Here is a 27270-nt window from a genome sequence, read left to right as displayed (position 1 = left end):
GTGGCAGCCAGTTTCTCCTATCAGGATACAGTGATGCTCTGAAGTGGGGTGAAGGGGAAAGAGAAATCTTCAAAGTGCGAGACATTTTATTAAGGAAAGGCTAAGAATATCACATCTCTGTCAAGTGTTCAGTCACACAAATTATAGTAATATCAAAAGGTATAATTTATGCAGTACAATTCTCTTAATTGGCACAGACTCTGGTGGTGCCAGAAAGGTGCCACTTGAGCAATTGTCCTGATTATCCAAGACTCATAGGAATACACTTTTCGAATCTACATAAGAGATGGAAGAAAAGTAGTGGGTCAGCATCTTTATCCTCCTCTGTCAATGCAGGATAATTCCTTGCAGTATTCGTTCTATCTCTAAATTACTCATGTGATAAGATTATGCCACTTCCCTTGAAGATTGTTTCCTGGTCTAATAGATTTCATTGTTAATTCTCTGTAAAGTGTCCTCTGCTTAATTTCCTCACTTTTCTCCAATTTACATATCAACCCTTATTACTGCTCTGAAATTAAGCCCTCTCTTTCTCTTCAATGTTCTTAGCTTTTTGGTCTTAATATGGCTCTACCAGTCATCTCTTCACCTATCATTTTGCCAACCCAAACACCAAGCAGTCAATGTCTAAGAAACGGTCGCTGGTGGTTCTGGGTGCCTCAGTTTTCTCGTGACTGATCTGTACTTCAAGGGGCCTGATTAAGCCCTTCTAAATTGTTTGTGAGCTGTTCACCTAAAAGCTGGGGAGCACAGAGCAGCTAGTTGTGCAGAAAACTCCCTGGCCCAACTTTCAGTCCTGTTGAGCACTTACTGCTCTAGTTGACACAAGTCAGAGGTGTGGGTGATGAGCAGGGCTTGGAACTCTGCCACCCCTTCAACTGCCAAAGAGGCTGTAGCTCTAAGAGAAAATTCACTTTTTCTAGAATTTCGGGGGGGCAGGGGGGGGAAGTGTTAACACTGCTAACTTCAACATGGCTTATTCAGGAGGCGTGATGAGGAATAGAAGCCAACAGGGAGAGGCTGTAGCCCAGGATTTTGTCTGCCATCGAGTCAGAGTGGTAACACTTTTTTTGCAGATCACACTATTTGCATGGATGAGGGATGCCATTTTCCACACAGCTAGCAATCCAGTCTGAAATTTCCTCTTTGGCAGTCATCCCAGTTAAATTAATCTGTTATTTATCAGGATGTAGAATCACTGTAAAGAAAAAAAAAGAAGTGACTCTGCTTCCAGTGAGAAGAGAGGCATTGCTAGAACCAGATGCTTTTGTTTCTCCGTGAAAGATACCTATTCTGAGGGAAGCATTTTTAGTCACTCTAGGTGTGCTGCTGTTCATCTCTTCTGGAGTAACTGGAGAAGGAGGGTGGAAGCGTAGAGCATCGCAGCCCATCTTCCTCCCACAAACCTAAGGGACGAATTCCATAATTATACAGAGGGTTATTTCTAAATGCTGTTAATCAGGATTCTCTGCTAACTGTCTAAGCGTAATGCTTCTGATACGGTGTGGTCATGGCCTGTGGCTGAAGGTGCTCGTCAGAAGGAGCAGCCTTCCTCGCAGACGGTTTTTTCCCAGTGGCCAGCTTGCAAGGACACAGGTCAAACACGTCCCACTCTCCCAGCTTCAGATACCCTCAGCAGGAGCAGAGGTGTTGAGGAGGGTGGGCAGAGAGGCTGGCAGGAGCATCGAGCTGTAGTACTTGCCAGTAGCAGGCTGCATGCAAGTCCGTTTGACTGTGCCACCGTTGTGCTAACAGTGATCCTGACGCCAGAGTCGTGTTTTCTTTGTTTTCAGTCCCATTTGGTGAAGTGCCAAGCTGCATGCACTGCTGTCATTGTCAGTGTCATATAATACCAACGACTTTCGGAAAGCACTAATGAACAAGTGCAATTTCTTTTCTCTATTGTTGGGTTTTTTGTAAAGTTGCTCAAATGCTCTCAGGTATGGCGGCCCTGAACGGAGGACTCGGCGCAACAGGCTTGACGAATGGTACGGCCGGTACGATGGACGCACTCACCCAGGCCTACTCAGGGATCCAGCAGTACGCTGCCGCCGCGCTGCCCACCCTGTACAGCCAGAGCTTGTTGCAGCAGCAAAGCGCTGCGGGCAGCCAGAAGGAAGGTAAGCACCTGCTGCCGCTGGAGCAAGCACTGTGGCCAAGCAACCTGCGTTTGGCCAAGCAAAAGTGATGGCGTGGGTTCGTTTCTTCCTGGAGGCTTAATGAAGGACCTCCAGTAGCCTAATTTTTGATTATTCCCCGCAACCCCCGCCCCACCCCACCCCACCCCCCCAAGTTTTCTCCTCATCAGTATTGTTACCCTCTTTGACCTCTAATGCAGATCCTTCTTTAACCATCTGTCCTACAAGTTACACTTTACTGACCAACCCTTCTTATATAAAAGCATTTAGCAATGACCGCATAAAAAGGCACTGGTAACAAAAATCACCCCTTTATGGCTGCCGTTTTCTCTTCTGCTTTCCGTTTTTGTGATAATGGAGTTAATCTGATTAGGTTTGAGGTTTTGAGTTAATGACAAGATCCGTTTTCACTTTGAGTGGTTCTTTGCTTAATTGTAGGTCTTGCAGGGAAGCAACTAAGTGAATGATTACCCCCTCTCCCCACACCGACAGCGAATAAACCTCAGGAAGTTACTGCTAAGAATAAATGAATACTAATTACAAGATGTTTAGGAAAATGAGGTTACCCTTTTCCCCTCTCCTGTTCCTCTGCACACTTCCCAGGCATTTTGGGGTTTGTTTCTGGTTTTGTTGCTTTCTCTTATCCTAATTTCCAGCTGATTCTAGAAAGACAGGAAAATATCGCATGCTTTCTAAGATTGTATCTATGTTGTCATTGCTGTTCTTGCCAGAGCTAAGCTTTGGAAAGAAACCTAGTATAATATCCTCAAGAGAAATTTTTTTATCCCCTTGTAAAATAGTATCTTGTACTGTTATGGGATGCGTTTCCTAGGAAGACAAACTTGGCATTCCCCCAGCTGGCTATTGTATAGGGACACTGGAGTTAAAATGTATATTTTCTCTGAATTCTTCATTTACTGCTAACAGCTTGGATTATTTAAAGTGAAAGGATTTTTTAATAAACTTTTTTTTCCCTTATGTTTTTGTGTTCTCTGCATTTATCTTTCAGCTCACTCCCTTTGGTCAGTGACAATTGATTATTTCACACCAGAAAGAAATTGTTTGTTTGGTGTCACAGAGTGGAGGACACATTGATTTTTTTCCAACTATTTCAATTTGTTTGTGTTTATGAACATTCATACCAAGTGTAGGCTTGCTTTTTATTATTATGAATTGGCAGCGTCCCTTATAAAATAGGCCTTTTAGTTATATGTCTCGTATCTGTTAGTAAGGGGTTAAGTTAAAGTGAGAAAATCCCATCACTGAATACTGACAACAATGTTTTGTCTCTTCACATAACTTCTGAGGGAATGGTGAAGAGTCTGGAGTGGTTGAAGATAAACAAGTACTAGAGAAAAATGCTATATAGATATTAAATGCTGAAACACAGTGAACTGCCTCATGCCTCTTCTCTAAAATACTGTTTAATAAGTTTTTTCTTACTGTTTTAAGAAATACTGCTTTCTGGGAAAGACAGTTTCCTTGCGGGAAGAAGTAAGTTCTGGGTGGCAATTTGTTTCCTTTATTTGTTTTCACATCCAAAAAGTTTTTCTTTTTAAAAACTTCCTCCCCTCCCCCAATCCATTTATCCCCTTCTTTTGGACAAACATTGCAACCTTTTTCTTCAGGCTGAGAGAGAGCAGCCAGCCTGGTTCTTTGGTATGGGAGAGGTGAGCTGCTGTGACTGTTGCAGACAGTATTCCACAAATCTGATGCGTGCTTTCCTCTTCCTCTCCAGAAAACCAAGGACATCACATCTGAGGCACACTTAGGTTCCATTAAAAGCAAGGGAATACTTAAACAGGTTACTGTAGATGTTTTTTTTTTACCGGCAATGTTTGTTCCCTTGCTGTACCACTTCCACTCCTGGTGTTTGCATGGGAAGGCCACATGTCTGGCTCCATCATTCATCATGTTCTTCCAGGCATCCATTGCTCATCTCCAGTATGCTATTGTAAAGGAGAAATTGAGCTAGGGAAAAAAAATAACCTATTAGTGCTAGGATGATTGTTCAAACCAACAGCACTAATAATGTGCATCTCACTTTTTGGCTGTAAGAAAAATACTCAAAGCACTTTCGAGTTTGCACCTTTCTTTGCAAACTCAACTTTGTCTAAAACCACTTTAATTTCAACCCAGCTACTTTATTTTGAACTTTTTAAAAAGACGTACTTTACAGAGTTTCTTCTAGGAGACATCTTTCCGTGTGGAATTTTTATTTAAGGAAAAAAAAAAAAAAAGCTGTCATTTTGACATGATTCAGTACAAATTTAATTCTGAGTATCTTTTTCTCCAACTTCACTGATTTCCAAGTCACAAGGTTTGCTTTGTCTTACCCTTTTTATTCCCACTTCCACCAATTTCCTGCCCTTTAAGTTCAAATCTGTGATACTCAAGTCTGAGCTTGGCTTATTGCAATTCCATAAATTCCTGCAATTGGAATTAAACTGACAAACCCATGGAAGTGTTTGAGGCAGCAGAGGACTCCTTGTGCAGTGCTTGAGGTATTGTGAGAGAGCAATACATTGTGTACCTGTTTTCCTAACCCTAATTATACTGAAAGGCACTCGTATAAATTGAAGAGGCAGCAGTTTAACTTCTGTAGCAGAGTTATCAGGTAAACACTTTTCAAGATAGGATGCTCTAAAGAGCTGCATTTCAGCTCTGTTCCTTTGATGATCCATTTGCTTTTGTTACTTCAAAGTTGGAAAGTGAAATGTTTTCTGGCCATCACCATCAGTAAGTATTATGGAAAAATAGATTAAATACAGCACTTTTAATAGCTGTTTTCATATTTGGTTTTGTTTTTTTTTTTCCTCCCCCTAAAGGTCCGGAAGGGGCAAACCTCTTTATTTACCATCTCCCCCAGGAGTTTGGAGACCAGGACATTCTGCAGATGTTCATGCCTTTTGGAAATGTTATCTCTGCTAAAGTCTTCATTGACAAACAGACCAATCTGAGCAAGTGCTTTGGTATGTCAAATTTAATAAATCAAATAGTAAAACCCACATGCACTGTACTGAAAAGGGGCCAGGAAAGAAAATTAACAGCAATGTGAGAAATGTCATACTGGAAATTCATTCCAAAAATAATGGACTGTTAATCCTCAAATGAGCAGGAAGATGCACAGACAAACTACTTCTAACTAAAAATTGGATATGAAAAAACAGTAATAATCTTCCAGTCTGACATCTCGCATGAATGTGTCAAGTGCATGAAACTAATTACACCCTATGTGGGGGAATGTCGTTTAGTATACTATTAAACTGCCTTATTATGGATACCTAATTATTCTCTATTGTATAGCTAAGCCACTTAAAAATGCTCTATGTTTAACCCATTACTTCTACATTTCAGGAAGTTCTTTCTTCTGAATTAAGCACAAGATTTTGCAATTAGTGATTGAATGTTCTGTACATGTAGTTCAGATCGCTTTGCAGACAGTTGATGCCTAGATCTGCAGCTTCAGCTGTGGCGGGCAGACTCTGGTGCATTACGGAAGGTAGCATCTCCCCTTACCTTAGCACAGGGATGAAGGAAGCCTCACAAGATCAGTGTCAAGTTTCCCAGAGAACACTAAGCTGCCAGAACATTAGATCACAGCAGAGAAGACGATGATATGTTGATATAAAACAAGTTCTCCGGTTGTTTAAGTGGGCTGATGTCTTTGGGATAGTGTAGATGTGCCAGGTCAGTGCTTTGCTGAAGTGGAGTGCCAAATGTGAGGGGCAATTTGTTTAGTGCATTGGTCTAATAATTGTTGTCTTATGCAAGACATAAGAGGGGTCTAGGGGGAGGAAAGAATCTCTTAAAGATAAGGTTTATAAGTTTTGACCTAAAATATTGGAGCTTCCTTAAAAGTGACGGTTCTTTCCCAGAGTAAAGGAACACAGCTATACGTATGACAAAAGAGTAACTAACAACCCCCTGGTTTCCAAAACTCCTTTGAACCAAAGTGTTGCTCTTTGCCCAGAACCATCCCTTAATTCTGGTGTCCCCATTAACTATTATAAATGTTTCTTAGCTTGCATAGAATTACTTTTTAAAAAAATCTAGGGTTTGTTAACATGTGTCTAAGGATTTCTCTATGCTAGGGCCATTCACGGGCCCCACAACTGTTGGGCTTCAATCCATCTTGAAAGGGCTTGAATTTATCTAGACAGTACCCAAAGATGAGGAGCATTCATCAAGTTACTCAGAAACACCTACTGCACTGGAATCCAAGCCTTGCCACAATCTGAGTATTTTTCACCTGAAGGTGAACCCTTTGGGCACCCAGAAAGTTAATTTGCTTCAGAGAAAGGGTGTGACGTTCTTGCTGCATTCTTGCGTAGTCTTTCAGTTCATTTTTGAAGCATTGACCTCTTTAAGCTTGACAAAAAATTGTTCATATCTAGACTAATATAGTCCAGCTTGTTTCTGCAATGAGTTAAAACAGTCCCTGAGGCTGTTGCCAGTTTGAATAGCTCCCTATTGATCTGGAGCCAGTTCAGTTAGTATGTTGGGGTGACAGAATCTTTGTTGAGGTCTCCAGAATCTTGATGAAATGTCAAATCAAGCTGCATTAATCGAAATGCAGCAATTATGGTGACTGCTGAAAGAATGTAGATTAGTTTGGGCAGGCGGCTCAATTCATCAGCGCGCTTCCCACACTTGCTTTTTGTGGGTTTCCTTTTACTCTTTTCTCACCTGGTGACACATCTGTCTGGATTTGTGGGACACAATTACCTAACTTCGAGCAATGTACCGAGGTTATCTTATTAGAGGGAAAATGGAGGGGTCAACACCCAACGGATGAAGGAGTCCTCTGTCTTTTTGGCATTAGTCAGCTGTCACTAACATTTCAATTTCTCATTCTTCCTCCCCAGATATTCTGCCAGCAGTGAGAGAGTTCTGCTTTAAAAACAAAAAGAACTGCAGTGGCAGGGGAAGTTGAGATTTTCTGATTCAGTAGGTGACTACTTGGTGATGCTGCTAGTCATAGGCAAAGCCAGAATTAACCCTGCTAGTTTAACATACTAGCATACTTTATGTGTACCTCCTCAGCTTTATTAGCAAGAATCATCTATTTGTTCTTTTGGTCTCATATTTGTGGTTTTAAAAGCTTTATTTTTTCTCTGTCCTACCATCCAAAAACTAGCACAATAATACATCTGAAGAACCCATTTCTCTCCTGTATCATTAATGGTCATTGTTCTTGGTACAGTTTGGGTTTTTTGTTTGGTTGGTTTGGTCTTTTTCCCCCTTGTAGTAGTAGTAATAGTATCTGTGTTTTGCACATGCTTGGTACTTTCTACTCTGTAGTTTCCAATCTCCGGCCCAAAGGAGGAGGAAGTCAACTTACAGATGAGGACAGGTTGAACACCAAAAAGGTGAAAAGATTGACCAAGGCTGTCCACTGGCAGGATTGGGAAGGCAAGGTGCATTCTGTGTGAGTCGCAGCGTAGTGATATAGAGTGATGAACTTTTATGTAACTGCTTCTCAAAATGAAAAACTACTTCTCTTTGCAGAAAATGGACTTTGGCTTTATTTGCTTTCTTGTCCACCTCAAATGATTGCTCAAAAGATTAAATGGTGATGAGAATGACAGGACAGTCTGTTCATGCCTGAAAGTGCTCTTCAGTGAGTTCTCATGAGCTCTCGTTGGTTCAGCAGACAAAGGGTTTCACTTTTCAAGCTTACCTCTTGCCTTTCATAAACCTTAGAGTAACAGAAGTGAGAGATGTAGAAGTGAAGCAGGGGAGGGGGGACCCAATGACATCAGCACAGAAATGCAGTCTGCCTCATAGCAAAATTGCTACTTGAATGATTAAAAATATTTTTCTTGATTATAGACATACATAGAGATATAAAACAAAAATCAGAATTGTCATGACAGGGTCTTTGAAAATTGATAAGAAACACCGACCCATCCTCATGTAACCTGCAGTTTAAAATTCAGACAAAAATTGATGAATGGGTGCAATCAGAAAAAGATAAATAAAGGGAGAGAATGGCAGATTCCTCTGTAAGCTTTACGAATGAAGGTTCTCGATAAGGGAGAAGATGAAAGCGTGACAGGCTAATGTAGATATAGCATTCTGCATGAAGAGACAAATTGTGGATCTGAATAACAACTGAATGAACACGGCTGGTGCCATCGATGCAGCACAGGGGTTGTACGTTTGAATTTGTGGCTGAGTCAAGGAAGCTAATAAAAAGACATAGAATGAGGTGACTTGTCTTATCCCCCTTGAAGGTAAGGGTAGCCTGAACTAGTTGTTCTTCTGTCAGCAGAGGAGGTGTCTAAACTGGTGACATGAATGGTGGGTGTGCTTGCTTCTTTTTATTCACCATTCACAGATGCCATCTAAATGGCTAGTTTAGATCAGTTGCTTAATTTTCAGGTGAATAAAAGTAGCTCAGAAGAAAAGGAACTAAGGTGTTGAGAAGTTCATAGCAGAAGACTGTCCTGAATGCACTTAAGAGAACAAAGTGAAGGTCAGGAAAGCTGTAGAGGAAAATGCTGAATTGTCCAAGTAACTGACAGTAGCTACATCTCAGTTGTGGAGCACCTGCCTGGAAGGTGCTCCAGCTGCCTCCCAACTCATGGTAGATCTGTGTTCTATCTCTGAGGCAATGCTAGAGATCAAGGCTGAGATCTGTGAACTGATAGAAGCAGGCACAGGAGTTCAGTGCTGACATGTGAACAGATGAGATCTCCTAGAAGAAAATAGGGGCAAGGAAGAGAGTGGTGAAGCTTCTCAGGATATGGCAGTAACAGTAAGAGGAAATGATCTAGTGGAGAAAGCGAGGAAGTGACAAGTTACTAAAACCAAGGAAGGTATAGAGGAACATTTATTTCCCTTGAGGAGGTAACAAATAGTCAACCGTAGAACAACATGAATAGAGCATATTGGCTTTGGCCAGGGGAAGGTCTGCAGAGATTTACATGAGAGGTGGTTTTGAGCGGAAGGAACAGAACTTAGCCTGAATTGTCAAAGAAAAGTCTTGAGTTAATAGTTTGGTGAAGATGATTTAAGGTGAAACCATAGGGATGGTCTGTGAAGGAGAGCAGATGGACAAGCACCAGATGAATGGATAAGAGTTTTTTTTCTTTACAATGAGGAAAATATATCCTTCTGATAATGAAGGTGGGAGAGGGCAGCAGTGCAACATAAGCAAGAGTCATAAAAGAATAGGCTAAAATGATGGTAGAAACAGGTTATGAATCAGAGAAGTATGCAGGCGCTAAGCCCAAATGAAGAAAGCTGGTAGAAGAGAGGCACTGAGAAGCCTGTGTGTTAGAACTGAAAACAAAGTGTGTGGGATCCATGCTTTAACAGAGTGAAGGGATATGTGTTAAGGCAAATTCAAGTAGAAAGAAGAGGGAGCATTTCAAAGCAGATGCATAATAGCAGGCTGAGTACAGTAGTAATTAGCCAGAGCTGAGGCAGAGCAGCAGTTAGGCGAGCATTGCAATTACAAGTGGGAGGCCCAGATATGAAAATGAATTTTGAGCTTCCAGAATCAGGGAGATTTGAGTCCATTATGAACAGAGCATTTTTAGTCTCCAGGGGAAAAGAAAGCTGAGCCAGGCCAGCCATTCTGAATTACCCAAGCAAGCATTATTCCCCTAGTTAGTGCTCGCAGCCGAGGAGACCTGGAGCTCTCGTCAGGCCCTGCCGTTGTCTTTATGATACTGCTTAGTTTAGATGCCTGCATACCCCTTTGGGGACCAAGAGGCTGAATTAATTAACATTTAATGTACCTTGAGATCTTGAACTGGAAGAATAGAAAATATTAATGTTGCAAGTGTCCTAAGCTAAGCCCGAGGAGGTGAGTGTTTCCTAGCGCACAGAACCAATGCACATGGGCTCACACTCATGTGTGCAAGGGTTTTGTTTTCACGTAACCAAGCTTTCTGTTTCAGCTTCACACCTGCAGACTGGCCTAATAGTACTTCCTAATAGGCTGGGAGGTATATAGATATTACACTGCAAAGTGTCGCGGTAGTAAATATCTTCAGTCTCTAAGGTAGGTAGATAAATAACAGATTGAAAACTGCATTGCACCAAAAGTGGCCAACTGCATCTGAGCTAGTAAAGAAATGTTATGGAGGTAAAGGGGAAGGTAAAGGAAATGGGAGAGGAAATGGGATACGAAGTGTGATCAAAGAACTAATTGAAGGTGAGGTAAATGTGTCAAATAGTAATAATAGAATCCTAACAAAACGCCTTCTGACATTTGTTCTAACCTATAGTTCGCTTTCTCTCCCACCTCCATTCTGTGTCTCGTAGGTTTTGTTAGCTATGACAATCCAGTCTCTGCACAAGCTGCTATCCAGGCTATGAACGGCTTTCAGATTGGCATGAAACGCTTGAAGGTTCAGCTGAAACGCTCCAAAAATGACAGCAAACCTTACTGATCTTAACCCCAGATGCTTACTGCTCTTATTTTAGCTTTCTTAGGGTAAGTCCCATGAGCAATCCTGTCCTCTGCAGGGGGGTTAAGAAAGAACATAGAGCCAACCTTCACCAAGAGACAGTTATTTTTACAGTTACCACTTCCATTTCCCCACTTGTCCTTATTACACTTGGCTCCCAGTTCCTTGCCAAGTAATTACTGAGTTGTGTTACTGTATTTTGTTTTGCAGCATAATTTATCTCCTTTTTGAAACAAAAATAAACATCTTGAAATTCAAAGCAACACACACACACACACAATGTGCAATTTAACTCTGTGAACCCTGGTGCCATTAGCACACAATAAAAGTTGTTTTCTATGGATGGATTGTATTTTACCAGGGTGGCACCAGCAGTTTATAGGTTAAACAAAATGGCCTCATGCCAGTTGAAGCACTTATTTTGCAACAAAAATTGAAACAAGTCTTTCCACTACATCAACTTTTTTTTTTTAATTTATTTTTAATAGATTTGATTTTTTTTTGGTTCAAATCAACGTCTTGTATATTAGTCTGATTTTACACTGGTCGTCTTTATATTTCACTTTTTTTTAAGTTCTTGTTTTTTTGGAAAGGATTAATGTAAAAAAGATTTAGAGATCTGTTTCTAAAGCTACAGGGTTTAAAATAAAAAAAATAAAATGAGTGACAATACTTGATGTTTCTTGAGAGATAAATTTAATAATAATAAAAAAAGAAAGCCACAGGCCTGTAAATTTTATTTGTAAAAAGCATTTCTATTTTTATACAAAATTTTTACTGCCTCAGAAATAATGGAATTTATTTATTGCCTATTGTTAACTTATTGGATACCTAAAGAGCAGCTCTCTATGCTAGCTAGATCCTTTGAAGTAGTCTCTAGAGTAATTGTGCCAAGAATGGGCACTTTTTCACTGTCGAACCCTACACCCTTTACAGTTCATGCTTTTATCCTCTTGTTTGTATTTGTCTGGTTATTTTGTTCGTAGTTTCCATTACCTAGTTTAAAGTTCAGTTGTCTGGCCTTCCTCCTTCCCCGCCCCCCATCCCTTTCTGTTACATTTGTAGAAACTGGTTCTTTCCTCTCTTTCCTCCCCAAAGAGGAATCCATTCTCTCTGACTTCTTTCAGATGGATCCTTTTGGGGTTCCATTGTGCTCTTGTTGACAAGTATTGTAAGTTAATGCAAATTATGTGAATGGCTCATAGACTCTACTGATAAAAGATTTGCATTAGTTTTCTCCTGCACCCATAAAAGTGATTTTGTTTGTGCTGCATAGATTCTGTGTAACTTTTTTTCCTCTTCCTTGTTTTTTCCCTAGACATCTCCATGCCCGTTAGCCCATCGTTTGCCTAGCATGTCCCTGTGGCGTCTCAAAAAAAAAAAAAAAAAGTTTCATCGTCCCGTCATTGTTTCTGATGTCTTTCTGACCTCACATCATATTTGGTTCTCCTACTGACCTTTGATCTAGTTTGACCTTTGAAATTTGCATGTGACCTCATCTAGCTATGAATTCTGGGAAGTCAATGTGAAAAAACATTGCTGCATTCATGCAAGACTGAAATTTATTATTAGATAAATTAATGATAGGATTTAAAAACAACCTGTGGCAAAATGTTTTTTCTTTCTTTCCTTTTTTAGTTTTCTTTTTTCTTTGGGTTTTTTTGTTTGGGTTTTTTGGTTTGGTTTGTTTTTTTGTTTTTTGGTTGTTGGTTTGTTTTTTTTTTTCATTTCGTAAAAAAAAAAATAAAAAAAAAACAGACTTGAAAGTATTATACAGGGATTGGCATTCTGCCTGGTCACTGGTGACAATAGCAATATGTGTCCAGAGGCACAGAATGTTGGTTTCTAACAGACTACTTCCAAAACAGTTTGAGAAATAAAACTGTCTGATTTTAAGTCTCTAGAGGTCTGTAATAGTTTTTACATTTTTCAGGCAGTGTAAAGTTTTTTGATAAGGCCATTTTAGGTGGCTCACTTTCTCATTAAAGTATATATATAGAACCACTTTTTGTAGATTAGTATAAGAAAATATTTACCCTGTTTTAGGGCAAATGCTACCTACTTGTGTCACCTTTTGCTGAACTGACTCACAGTTAGACAATCCATGGTTTAATGCACATGAAATTACCTATATTTTATACTGTTTCAATGTACAGAAGAAAGGTTACTGTAAAATGTGTTACGTTGGTGCTTCTGTGAATTAAGTTGTGGTTTCATCATGAGTCTTATGGTCTTAAGTGTTCTATGTTTATAAAAGACGAGTTTAAAATTGGTTTACTTGAACAACAAGAACAAAAACAAGATTCAAAAAAAAAACAAAAAAAAGTTGTTTGCTTAAAAAAAAAAAAAAGAATTTCATGTGAAAAATGAAAAAATATTCCAGAATAAGTTTGTGTTGGCTTGTGACGCATTGATGTCATTTTTTTATTGTGAACAATTTAGATGTGTTTGTGTTCAGCAAAATGTGATCGGTTTTTCTTTTAAAGAAAAAAAAAAATCAGTGAAACTATAGTGCCAAATTCCAAAGGTACTTTCTTCCTAGAGCTTCAGTGTGTTTCTTGTGTGAAGTAATTTGATAACATGGGTATTTTATTATGTGTTTTGTATAAATCCCTAATATTTAAAGAAAAAAGAGGTTAAAAAGTTTGTTAACTTGCTATCCTGTGGTCTTGTTGCCTGAAATTGTTATTGTTTGTTATTTCTCTTTGATGTTTTTTGTAAAACATTGTATAAGTGCCCATGTTTCACTTTTTTAACCACTCTGCACACATCAATGCTGTGAAAGCAAACCTCACTATGTATTTTCTTCATATTGTATGGAAACCTCTAAGGTGAGAAAGTTTTGAACTTTTAACCCTTTCCACCCAGAGCTGTCTTGAGTGTTAATACCTTTTATACATTCACCATTTTGCTGTTTATTTTTATATATATATCTATATCTATAAATATATATATACTTAGTTTTTTGTGGTTTATTTAATACATGGTTGAAATCAGAACAATGCACAGGGCAGATCTGAAGGACAAAAATATTTTACTGCTGTCTAAATTTCTTCTGTATCTATAACTAAAATTATTTAAAACCGTAATTAACTTGTGGGTTTTCATTTTTAGATTTTGGGGATTTTGTCTTTCTTAAAGAGCTTTTAATATGCTGCTGGAATATGCTATTCAGTATTAATAAAACAAAAGAAAAAGAAAACAATTCTTTAATTATCTATTGTGTGAGCCACTCCCAGACAGGAGTGGTAAATCCACCATTTGAAAACCTTGAGGAGAAAAAAAAATATTTTTGTAATTTAAATAAATGAACTTTTGCTTAAATCAGATGCACTAGATCTTCCTGGGTGAAAATTCAGTGTGCACTGCAGTTAAACTACTTTTTATGGATAAAGTTTACATACACTGTAATGTTTGGTGTTATCTGCCATTATTTGTGACGGCAATATATTGGCTTACTCCTGCAGACACTTGTACAGAGAGGAGTAACTTTACTCATACACGTAGTCCATGGGAATATATATGTGACTGATGTGGGTGTTTGCTGGAGGAAGCTCTGTGTAAGGAACCAGAAAAGAGATGCTGGTAGCCCTTTTCACTGCCTTGTAAGTCTGATTAGATTGCATTTCTACCGCACAAGTAGTGATCAACAATCAAATTCGGTTCTTTGCTACCGGTGTAGAGAATTCATTGCCAATCCAATGTGTGTGAGCAGCAGTACCTGCGACTGATGATAAAGTGCCATACCTTCTTCCACTTTCTATTTCTAGCTGATTATATTCGAAGCCGCCTAAAATTAAAAACAAAGCCCTATATGAACAACATCAGCTGGTGCACTCTTGTCTCTCATCCCCAACTTAAATGCTTCTTTATGTAGAGCCCTGGGATGGAAAGGACTAGCCTCTAGTGATGCAAAAAAGTTTCCTTCTTATAGCACATGCACTTATAAATAAATGATCTATACTTTTCTCACATGTTTTTACTACTGCTGGGGCCTTCCTACACCCTTTGAGGGCTATTTTGTACTACTTGCAGCAATTTTGCATATTCAAAGTATCATCTCACGTACGTTATATTATATATATGTGCATCTATATATATAATATGAGATCATCATTTGGATTGTTTAGACTGTTTCACTAATTTTTCTCATTGTTCCCACCGTATAAATTTCCAAAGCTTTTTTAGATGCCCTAGTGTGTCCTGCGGGTTTACCAGTCTGGTTAGTGGGAGTGCTGATGCCTTTGGTCCTCAGGCAGTGTAACTCGGCATCAGGCTGCCCCGAATTACGCTACACAGGACCTTGGTTTAGCCGTGGGAAAGGAGGAATGTTTCTGTACTTCCAGGCAACTGAGATGGGTCATTGCTGAGAAAACTGTCTATCTTGAGGAAAAAAAAAATTAAAACCAAAATGAAAATCAAGTAAAAAACCAAAAAATCCAAACATACACCTCCTTGGAGACAAATTATCTACCAGTTCTCTTTCAAAATACTGAAAGGAAAAAGCTGCAAGGGTGCAAGGGCCTAATAAGAGAGGAAGAAAAACAAGGGAAATTGCTTTACAAAATTCTAATCAAAAGACTAGACTAGTTGTTTTTTCAAACAAATTAGCTAATTGCAATGAAATGGCAGTCCTCAAAGGAGTAACAAGTTCATCTTTCTTTCACCATAGGGGTTACAGTTCCTTGGCTTGTGCTACTCTGGAATCATTTTACTGTTTCTGTTTTTATTATCTTAAGTGCTAATTAACAAAAGGAAAAAAAATATCCTGTAGTTTCATTACCTTTTTGGATAATGTCATACAAAAAAAAAAAAAAAAAAACCAAAAAAAACCCGAACCTATGTATTTGTGTTTTTTTTGTGCTGTGAGAATTGTTGTTTGTAGATTAATAATACTATCATTTTGTTTAGAATTACAAACTAGTTTTTAAGTATTGTCTGAGAAAAGCCAAAGTTAATGCAATCTAGTGGAAACTGTAAGACCATTTGAGTATTGTTTCTGTTTTATTGATGCATTTGGATTTTGTTGTTTGATGGAATTTGAGCCAAAAAAAAAAAAAAAGAACAAAAAAAGGCAAAAAAAAAAGCAGGCTTTCCTATTTCTACAACTTGATTGTACTTACGCATTTTGTACCAGTGGAACTTTTTATACTGGAGATTAAAAAAACAAATGGAAATTTTTGTGGCTTACTCTCGTGGGCCCCCTCGATCATGACTGATTTTCAAGTTTGATTTCTGGACGGTAGAAAGAGAGTTGGTTTTGTTTAGAGAATTCAAAACTTTGGCTTGATTTCTTTTTTTCCCTTTGCTTATATCTAGTGTTTAGAATTTTGTCTTAACAAAAGCGGTAAGTTTCACTTTTTATTCTGTATCGTGCAGTTACACAATAAGGTAATTAGAATTAGGAGTACTCGGTCACTTTGCGTGGATAAATGTATTAGTTAAAACGTTAGGGGTTTGCTTTTTTGCTGTTTAGATCAGAGTTTTTTCTGATTCTTCTGTCCTCATTGTGAACATAACCGTGTAGTTGAAACAGTCAGACTTATTTTTGTAACGTATGTTATTGTGTGATGCAGTTTTTTGCTTCTGTCTCCAATATTAAACCATTTTCCTAATACTCGTCTCTCTACTTTGTGTGTTGTATTGTTGGTGGTCATTCTGTGTTGGTAATACATCTACACACCTCACTGTTTCACGTGCCTGTTTTTTTTTTTTCTCTATTTGTTGGTTGTGTACAAAAGATACAGTCGATTCCACCTAAGTGAATATCTGATTGGGGGGCAAAAGAGGATTTGTACATTTTAGACATGATACGGTTTCTTTGATTTTGAGTTGGTTTTTTTTTCCTCTCTTCCTTCCCCTAGTCATGCCTTATCACTTGGATGATCTATCTGAGCAGGAAGCATTTTAAATGAGTTTCCTGCAAAGTCATATAGAAAGTAGCTTTTGTTAGCCTTCTAAATGCAAAAGCTTCTGAACACAAACACACAGAAGCCACCTGAAAAGGTTGGGTTTGGGTTTGAGGTTTTTTTCTGTGACATTTCAGTCAGTCTGGAAAACTTGGATTATGGAGATCAATTCTTCCTAGTAGTTAAAAAAAAAAAAAAGAAGATAATACTCTGCCGCTACTTTGCAGAAGCATATGAAACAGTCAAGAAAAGGAGGGTATAGCCTTGGGATTTCTTCCAAACTGCACAGTAATCTGATGGCATATGGTGTTAGTCAAACTCTCCTTAGAAACTAATCGCATCTTAACTAGGGCTGTGAGAGCCTGCACAGGCCTACCAGGTGATTGAGCTTGCTTTGTGCAGTTGTACCTAAAATAATTTTAAAAATAAAATAAAATCCGGGTGAGCACAGGAAGACTTTCTATTAAAGCCACTGGAAGTGAATAAATAAATAAAAAACTGATGGAAAAAAGATCCCCTGTTGTTCAAACAGGTGATATTTTTGCTGTGGGCTTACAAAGCAGATCATTCTCAGCATTGGCTAATAGTATTACACAAATCTCAAAAGGGACACAAGAAATACCATAGTGCTTTTTTTCTCATGATTTTTTACAGTTGGCTTTTAGCTTTTTTTTATTCTTTCATTTCCTATAATTTTTTTCTTCCTCACAAGGAATCTCTCTGCTCTCCCCCAACCGGTGTCTACCACAATGAAATAAAAGCTGCGAAAGAAAAATCTATGTTGTTCTGGTTTACAAAAAGTCTCTCTTCTCTCCTGATGGCAGATACAAACCTTACAATTTGGAGGGGGGAGGGGGAACCAAAACCAACCAAACCAAACCCAAGGAGGAGAGAGAAGCACTGGTGAGTGCTCTCTGGAATTCAAGCCATACGCCCCCATCCCTTTCCTTTGTCCCACTTTCTGTGATGCTCAGGAATCGAAGACCACTTAAAAGTGCTCTTATGAGACCCAAACGACACTCCTCCCTCTTGTCTCCTCTCCCCTGGTCTTTCTGGCACTCTGGCTTTGGCTCACACACACACAGCCCCCCTCAAGTAACGTCCTACGAGGTCATGGTGCACTGCGTGTTTCCGTGTGGTGACAGCAGCGATGTTGGCTCCTGCGTTTGGAAGAGTTTTGAAATTTTCTGGTGGCTTGTGAGTTGGCCTGTTTGTTATTGCTCGATATATATATATTTTTTAAGTATTTTTTAAGGCTTTTTTTTTTTTTTTCTTTTTTTGGTTTTGTTTTGGGGTTGGTTTTTTTTTGCTTTTTTCACTTTCCGTTTCCATGGAAGGCAAGGAAGTGATGAGTCTAGAGTCCCAGATAAGCTCACGTCACCTTGCAGGGTCTGTTGGTCAGGGGTCCAAGCAACTCTTAAGTTTAATCTAAAAACCACAAAATCCTGTAGTGGACAGCCCAGGCTGGAAAGCAGAAACTGATGGTCAGACTATGTCCTGGGTCTTTGGTACCTCTAGAGCTTATGATCCTGATTTGGATAATTTTGACACCAGTGGATTCAGTTAAGTAAGTCTTGACTTGCATGAATGGTGAATCAGAATTGCTCTTGGGGCTTTTTAGGTTGCTGTGGCTGCTTTGGTTTTTTTCTTTTTTTTATTCCCCTCCCAAACTTGGTCTTCGGAAAGAAACTAGAGCTTTGTGAAGGGTCTTTTCTTCCAAAAATACAACTGAAAAAAAAGAAAAAAGAAAAAAGACTTATACTCCAGTTGGATTTCTTTTAAATACTCAGGGCTGAAAGATACAGGTTTTTCTTTTTTTTCTTTCTCTCTTTTTTTATTTATTTTATTTCAACAATGGGGAAAAATGAGTTCCTTAAAGCAATGCAGCTGAACAGTTTGTCCTGCTTAAATGCATGCTTTTAATTTCAATTATGTAAGGCACCTTGCAGTGTTAGCAAAATGTCTCTTTGTTAGCTATATGTGTATCGCCATGGGAAATTACCAAACTGTCACAAGACTTGCTGATTAAAGAATAGCCTGCCAGAGTGTGTGTGCCTTTGCCCAGTGTGACTCTTAGGTATTAGGCTAAGGAAAACAGTTTAACAAAATGTAGTGTGAATCATTCCTGATAAGTGAATAAAGCATTGTGACCAAGCAATCAGATTATTCACTTATCAGGAATCGACTGTACTGATAGTTTGCCTGATTGTTTTTGTTCCTCATCTCTGTTGTAGTTTCACTACTTTGCTGTGTTCTGTTTTTTCTCTCATGCTCTTAGCAAAATCACTGGGAATATCCCTTCGTGTGATCATGAAACGTGCTACTGAGTAACAAATATAAAAAAATTGAAATATAAAAATGATATCTTAACAAAATCTATGCACTTGCTATCAGGAACACAATACTGGATGTGTCTTATATATATTGAACTATAATAGTATTCAATTTCTTAAATAAAGCTTAAGAAAGGATTCTGTTGTCTGTAAAATTTTATGAGCATTAAATGGAAAAAAAAAAGCCAACATGTTTCTAGGGTTGGGCGCTTTTTGTTATATGAAATCTTACTGGGTACATGGTCTTTAACCATGCCCGGGCAAATGTTATATAATTCACTTGCTATTTCATTAATAATGGAAAAGTTGAAAATCAGGCTTACTAAAGTCTGTGGGGAGAAAAAGTCTTACCATTCAGTGACTTGCAGGAAAAGATACTGAAATGCATAAATTTCTATCTTCTGTGCTTGCAAAAGCAAATGTGCTTGCTTTGGCACCAAAACTAAGAAATAGCCGAAATGTGTGAATCAGAAAATGTAAAGAAAAGATATTATATTACTTCCACAAACAAGACTATACTTCTTCTTGGTATGTGACTTTTTTTCCTCCTGATTCTAGATAGGTTTAGAATCAAAAACTGAAATCCTGTATGCTCAAAGTCACAGACTCAACACTGGAGGTCAAGGCATGTTTTTTGAGGAAGATGTGTGGCTTACTATACATTAACTGTATCCGAGCCTTCTCTTAGGAAAACATTTTCACATCAAAACTCATGAATGGGAATTGAATAGCTAAAACTGTTGAGCACACTGAAAAATTTATTCCTTCACTGGCTGTACATTTGCCACAAAATTGTAAGTTTCGAACAACCAGATTTTTATGGAAATGCCCGTACTTCTTGTATTTAGCAGACTTTCGATAATGTCAGCCTTTGGCAGAAAGGTCCAGGAGAGTGGTGGGGGTTGCTTTCTTTTTTCCTTTTGAACTACATTACTGCCTCACTTTTCATATGCCACTATATTATCTAAAAAAGAACTGAAAAATATTAAATTGTGGAAATCTATCCGCTGCTTGTATCATTCTCCTCTATTCATACATATTTAGCAACTGTTATTGATCTCAACTTGCAATGGCCAGGTTTGTTAGACTTTTAAGCCCCAAAGACTGCTCCACCAGAGAGGCCATGGAGAGGAATGACCTTGGTGGACAGCAGGATGGTCATCCTGTCCCTCCCACGTCTCCACAGAGCTCAGGTGGAGACCCAGCCCTGGTTATCAGAAGCTGCTGATATAACACTAATATTAAGTAATATCAATGATTAGCTCATATTTGTATTCACTCTGATTTTCCTCATTAGCAGACTTTCTTTTTTTTCCATTAAAGGGAGCTGGGAAGTTGCAGTCATTTTCTGAATCATTCGCCCCTGTTGATAACCTAATTGTTTTACATGAATGCTAATATTTCCCTCTCACACATTTATATCTATCAGCTAAATCAGCAGTAAAATAAACTCTTCTGGGATACATTCCTATATCAATTAGCAAGGATTTATGCTCCAAAGCACCATTAACATTAATGGAAGTGTGCTCTTTAGCATAAACAATTGGCGATAGGTCTGGTGGACTTTATTTCATAAACAAAGAAGCATTTAGATCTTAGAGACTTGGTTCCTGGGGACGGTACTTCGGGGAGTGATGTCCCAGCCTCCCCGAGCTGCTCTAGGGACATCTCGCTCACAGGACATGCATAAATTGTCAAGATCTCAGCAAAAGCATTGGTTTGGAAAGCAGGCAAAACTTCTGGTACAAAGTTTTGCTGGCATTTTCCCTCCCGGAAACCTCTCTGAGAACACACCATGCAAAATTTTCAGCATTATCTCCAGTCCCTCCAGCTGATGGCTTGCAAAACTTCACTCTTGGCTCACCTACGTTGTGTGGTGCAATGGCGTGATGGCTACAGAGGTGTTGGAGTGAGGGTTTTTGGAAAGCATCAGAAGGAAGACCAGAGATTTAGTCCTATGGGAAAGAAAGTAGTGGGTTTATCAGCTCCCTGAACTGTACGTTTTTCAGCTCCATGCCTTTGAGTAGAGGGTTAGAGGCAACCAGTAAATTACCAGGTCTCACCTTTCACATGTAGGACAACACAGTTTCCCCCTCACCCCACACTTGATTGAGTTAACAAATATGCAACCAAAAGGTTTCAAACTTCATCCGAAGCTATTGCAAGGTGGGGTGAGAGGCCACCACTTCCCAGAGGCATGTGATCTGCTGAGTCCCTGCCCACGCTTCTGCAGGTGTTTCCTCTGTTGGTTCTGGCTCTGCTCAGTTCTGCTACTTTAAAAAGCCCTTTTGTATCTACCATTTTCCCCCCAAAGGAACTCGTAAGCAGGTCTTAAGTTGCTTTTCATTCCTTCCTTTCATAAAATAAATATATCATGCTCTGGAAGCATCTACATACAGTAGTGTTTTTTAAATCCCTGAATAATTTGTGTGTTTTATTTCTGCAACCTTCTTTTGTTTTAATATTTGGTTTCTTCTCCTGATATCCTTTCTAAATTTGGGGTACCAGAGCCAGATGCATTATTTCAACACCCAGTCTAATAGTGCAGCTTGCAGAAATTAAATGTTCCATTCCTACTCTACTCATGTGAATGACACAGTCAGGGAATGTGTCAGTCCTTGCAAAGAATAATGTGCAAAAGCCACAAAACCACATATTGGCAGAATTATTGTGGGTTGTTTCTCTAGGATGCCTAAATCCCTCTCGGATGTCTCGTGCTCCAGGTTCCTGCATGTGTGGTCTGCTTGCCTGTTCTTAGACTTGAAAGCTTGCTTACAACTGTACTAAGAGCACTTTTGTATAACTGCTAGTCCTCTTCATTATTTTCCAGTGTTATCAGCAGGTTTAATATTTACTTCCAAGTCATTAGTGAAAATATTCAATAGCTTGCAGACCTATTACTGATCCCTGCAGAATCCCTCTAAAAAAATACTGTCCTACAGTGATTCCCCTTTGACAGCTTCTTTGTTGACATGTCAGCCAGTTCTCAATCCATTTTATGTGCCTTGTATTGATAGGGTAGAATGCTAATTTTTCAATCAGGCTCTACTGTGCTGTCCAATATACAAAAGTCAGGAAATATCCCATCTTTGCAATTACTTTTATCAGCCAAAACCTACAATCACATCAAAGAATGAAATAGAATTTGACAACCTTTCCTACCTAAAACCCATGTTGATAGGCATTAACTGTTTGCCTCTTCTTTAATGTTTTCTATGCCTTTATACCCATATCAGTATTTTCGTTATTTTGCCAAAGTAATTTCAAACTAGCCTACCACGAACTGGGTCATTCTACTTGACTTTTATGAATGTGAGTATGAGAATGGCACGTTCCCCATTGTCTGGGATGCTGCTGGTGTGCTTAAAGAGTCGTGAAGGTTCATGTCAATGAAACGGAGCTCTCTGTCCCATTCTCAGCCCCAGGTAACTGGGGCTACCTGCTTGGAAATTCTGTATCTCTAATAGCAATGGTAGCTAAGTAGACTGTTACAGAGTTGGACCAGAAACCATTTTGTCCTTCTGACATGTAGGTATGTGAAAGAAGAGATATTTTGACATTTTCTCTTTTTGTGCAGCATAGCTAGCAGTTTTCCTATCTCTGGAAGCCTAAGTTCAATGCTAAAATGAACATACTTAAAGAAATTCTTGCATTTGTCCTGCCCTTCTCACACAGGTAGAGTTGACAATGTAGTGGGGAACCGTGGGGTAATGCATATTTATATGTCAATAGGAAGCATGGCTGAAAGTAAAATACTTTTTCATTCAGTCATCCTCCTCCAAATAGATACAGCTGCTTTTCGTTGATGCACATGTGAGTTAAAGCCCTGTGGCCTTGAAGCAGACAGTGGAGAAGAGTCAGTACCACCTAGGGAGTGGGGGATGCCTGGATGCACAGGACCGATTAGAGGAGAGGTCATTTTGAAATCCAAAGAAACCTTACTCAAACTGATGTGGCACTTAGTACAGATCAAAATGGATAAGCAGCAGCAGTAATGGAGAAAGGTGATGTGCTGTTTTATGCAACAGCACAGGCACCGATGCTCTTTCAGACCACAGTGATACCATATACGTCCCTGATCATGTCTTTTGGGCATAGACCATAAAGGTGCTGAGATACCAATGTATCTGCTCAGAAACCTCAGCCTCAGCCCAGCACTCCTCAAAGCAGACACGTGCTGCTGCTTAACCCTGTAGACATCTCTACTAGTCAGGGTAACATAAATGCATCCTCAAGACAATTATTCCCATGTGAAGTGGAATGCCTGACACCAGGGAGTGATGGAGCTGCCTGGAGATGTTGCTGACTTTCCACTGGCTATAAGAGGAGAACAGGAGCAGAATTCACTCTTCTTAGTAGAGACACCAAGTATTGTCCCCAGTGCCCAAGGATACCCTGCTTAACTATTAGCTGCAGCCAATGCAACAGAAGAGCACAGGTGTCCTTTAGGTCCTTTGTCATTTCTGCCAGCCCCCTGCGGGTGTCTCAGACTACTCTAGGTATCTCAGATGGCACTAGGCACCTCTGTCTAGACAATTCAGCCAAGCCTTGGATGGCTAGCTTAGCCAGCTCAGAGACACGGGAGCACCACGAGTCTTAGCTCCCATGTTGGGCAACAGTAAACTGGTCAGCAGAGTTATTCCACTGGCCCTGAAGTAGGCGAGTATGGCTGAATATGTTTGCCAGACACAGGCATCTAGTGCTGTTTGAGTTGCTCTGGAATATCTGAAACATCCATGATGGGCCTGCAGACATGGTGCAGGATGAATAGGACATTTGTGACCTCCAATGTGGGATATCCTAGGCCATTTCAAAGGCTTTAAATAGCGTAAGTGTATGAGCCTGGTGCACCCAGATGCCCAGGTAAGGATCCCTAAGCCTAGAAGGATGATTCTGTGAGCTGAATCCCCTTTCACAGCCTTTATTCACTTTCCTAAACCTGGGCCATGTTGGATGCTCCAGGGCAACTCCAATAGCATTGATGCCTGAATTAATAAAAAAAAAAAAAAAAAAAAAGAGCTCTAAGCATCTAATTTGTAGACAGTTGAAGATGAAATGCAGTGAATCCTATTGTTAACAAATGAGCCCCAGGTGATGTCCCACAGGCCATAAGTGGGAACTGTGCCAAAAAAACCCCACCAGCTGCAGTGGGACTGCTTTTTAGGGGATATATATATATGCAGAATATCCCCATGACAGAAAAGCCAGACCTCCAAGGAGCTGTATTTTTGTGATCTACAGAGCACCTCTGGCATTAGTTTCATCCTATTCAACTTTTGGCACTAAGGATCCCTAGGAAACGATCACTCACCTTTCTTGTGGCTGTGGCCAAAGTATCACAAAATGTGTGTCACACTGACCTTGGTCTCTCATCCTGGTGTAATCATGCCACACGCCGGAGCGCACACACCTACCGACCCTGGATCCTCCTGCTGAAAACATTAATAAAATAAAAACCAGGAAACTTCACAGTCTCTTTAGGTAATTTGTTGCACTGCTCAACTGCCCTTATGATGAAGATATCTTTCCCAATATCCAACCTAAACGTCTCTTGCTGTAAATTATACCCCTTGCCTCTCACACCCTCCCATATGCCACTGCAAAAAGCCCTGTTAAAACTTCTTTATAAGTTCCGCATAGATACGAGGGGAGGGTGCTGCTGCTAGGTGCCCCAAAGCTGTCTCTGCTCCAGGCTGAACAAGCCCAGGTCCCTCAGCCTCTGCTGGTAGGTGACTGCTCCAGCCTGCCCAACCATACTGGTGGCCTCCGCTGAACTGCCTACAGTTCATCTGCTACTTTTCTGTCCTGGAGGAACCAAAAATTGGATGCAGCATCTAGATGTGGTAAAACATGTGTCGTTGGAGGAGGGGGGCAATAATCACTTCCCCGGCTCTGCTACTTTTCATGCGGACTAGGGTGTTGGCTTGCTTTGCTGCCAGGACACACCGCTGGCTTGTGGTCAGCTTCCACCAAGACTCCCCGAGTCATCCCCCGCAGCCTATCCATCCCCAGCGTTTATCACTGCAGGTGCCTCTTCCTTCCCCAGGGCAGCTCTCTGCATTTGTCCTTCTTGAAGTTCACAAAGTTCCTGCTGGCCCTTGCCTCCAGCCTGTTGAGGTCACTCTGAATGGCAGCCCTGCCCTTGGTCACCCCCATCAACTTGGTGTCATCTGCAAACTTGGCAGGGTGGGATATGAAGCAGTGTGAAATAGGGATGTTGCACTTGCCTTGGGTTGCACTTGCCCTTCCACGGGTGCCTGAACCTAACGCAAGTTGAGGCTGAGGAGGTAGACAGCGCATCATGCTACCTGTCTCACCCACTCCTCTCTCCTCTTACTGTCATGCCCACATGAAAATAAATTAAAAACCAAGAAAACTCCAGAAGGTGCTAATAAAGGAAACAGAGGTTGTTTTCTAACAGGTACATTGCAACTAGTCACACAGCTCCCTGCGCACACCCTGGGAGGCAGCATTACCACTCACCACCATGCTGTGGACCGTGTTCTTGGGCAACATTTTCACAGGTCCAAACAGCTTACGTGTGACCACAGTAGTGGGAAAGCCAAATCTACAGCTGCAGCTCCTCCTGGATGGCCAGGGTCCTTGCAGGTGACAGGAATCCATCCAGCCTCCCATTTCACTGTTAACCAGGTCTGCTGCCAGCAGCTGAAGATATTCTTCTTTTCCAGAGGCATGAGCACAACTTGTGGCACAAGGTTTGGGGTCTCCTGCTCGCCTGTCTTCATCCCAGGTTTTTTTTGCCATACACTCATCTCCCCACACCCTCAGCAGACCTCAGCTTTCCAGCGATCTTGTGTGTAGGGTAAGGGAAAGTAATAACACAACCACTTAGTTACAGATGGAGAACATGCCGACTAGAAAGGCATGAAGACCTTGACCAGCATATGTGCAGGGAGAGGAAAGGGTCATGAAGGAACCTTTCTCCTCCCGTTCCCACATCCCATATTCCTCCCTCAAACCATGGCCATATAAGCCTAGAGAATGAGATGAGGTTGCATAAGCAGAGCTGCTTTAAGTTAGGTATGGGGGTTTTTTGCCCCAAACACCATCTGCCAAGCCAGTGGATCTCATGATCATCTTCAATGGGCCTTACACAGCCAAGTACTACCACAAGCTTCCACATGGGATGCCTGTCCTGGTTTTGGCTGGGATAATTTTCTTCTTTAGTAGCTGGTACAGTGCTGTGTTTCAGATTTAGGATGAGAATAATGTTGATAATGCACTGACATGTGAGTTATTGCTAAGTAGTGCTTACTCTAAATGAAGGACTTTTCAAGTTTCCCATGCTTTGCCAGTGAGCAGGTGCACAAGAAGCCAGGAGGAAGCAGAAAGTTGACCCAAACTAGTGAAAAGGATATTCCATACCATAGAACATCATGCTCAGTATATAAACTGATGGGGAGTGGCCAGGGGCTACCGATCACGGCTCAGGGACTGGCTGAGCAACAGTCAGCAGTAGTGAGCAACTGTACTGTGCATCACTTGGGTTTTGTGGTTTGGTTTTGGTTTGTTTGGTTTTTGGTTTTTTTTCCCTTGGGTTTTATTCCTCTCTCTCCCTCTACTATTGTTGTTGTTATATTATTTTTACTTTATTTCAAGTATTAAACAGTCCGTATCTCAAGCCATGGGTTTTGCCTTTTCCCAGTTCTCCCCATCCCATGGAGGTGGAGGGAACGGAGGGAGGGAGTGGCTGAGTGGTACTTAGTGGCTGGCTGGGGTTAAACCATGGCAATGCCCCACATCCTTGTCCTTGTCCCCGTCCAAGCACCTTCTTCATGACTGGGGTTGATTGCTTACTAGACAGCTGTCATTTGTGCCAAAATGTATTCCCCAATGAAAAGAAAACCCTAGTACTGTCCTATCCTGGCCCATGTGCCTCCCTTTTAGTGTTTGCGTTACCTCACAAGAGAGTTATAGCTGCATCCAACTTCTCAACGTACAGCAACGGGGGTATGGGGTGGACTGGGCAGTGTAAGCATTTTCACAATGGCTGCAATTGTACCCACGCTTACACCACAGCCTGACTGTTTGTATCTTCAACATCTCGGGAAAATGGCTTGTCACTGGGCCAGAATGCAATTTCTACGCCGTAAATCACCTCCTTGTGCCTGATGCAGTAGCAGATGCCAGCCATAAATTTATTCTTGGTGGAACAGAGCTCTTGAATGAGAGGTCATGTTCCCAGGTGTGAATAAAAAAAAAAATTGTACAACTCATGGAAACAACACCAACCGGCTGGACTGTAGCTTTGCATGGAAGGCAAACAGACTTAACAAGAGGCATTCACAGTGCCCGCATCTCCTCCAGCCTCATTTTCTTCAGCTTATCTAGTGTTACTGTTTTCTGTTAACAGCTGGTCATCTCCCTGCGTGCTGACTATGCTGACTACCCTCTCTTCTTTAGCAAAGTACAGAAAGGTTTCTTACCTACAGTCCCCAGGGCT

General features: G+C 40.4%; 1 protein-coding gene across 12 annotated transcripts in view; it reads left to right on the top strand.

The window, feature by feature from the left end:
- The window catches only part of CELF2 (CUGBP Elav-like family member 2), a 376801-nt gene extending 360620 nt beyond the window's left edge, over positions 1 to 16181 (top strand). For all 12 annotated transcript variants that reach the window (XM_056338914.1, XM_056338917.1, XM_056338911.1 and 9 more), the window contains 4 exons: positions 1941 to 2120; positions 4967 to 5110; positions 10419 to 10590; positions 11883 to 16181. In XM_056338914.1, coding sequence (XP_056194889.1) covers positions 1941 to 2120; positions 4967 to 5110; positions 10419 to 10546 — 452 coding nt within the window. In that variant the 3' untranslated portion in view covers positions 10547 to 10590; positions 11883 to 16181. The remainder of the gene's footprint in view (positions 1 to 1940; positions 2121 to 4966; positions 5111 to 10418; positions 10591 to 11882) is intronic.
- The last annotated feature ends 11089 nt before the right edge of the window (positions 16182 to 27270 follow it).

Source organism: Falco biarmicus, chromosome 5 (genome assembly GCF_023638135.1).
Source record: "Falco biarmicus isolate bFalBia1 chromosome 5, bFalBia1.pri, whole genome shotgun sequence".
Classification (NCBI taxonomy): Eukaryota; Metazoa; Chordata; class Aves; order Falconiformes; family Falconidae; genus Falco; species Falco biarmicus.
The sequence above is the reverse complement of the archived record's forward strand: the minus strand, read 5'-3'. Positions and strand labels throughout refer to the sequence as shown.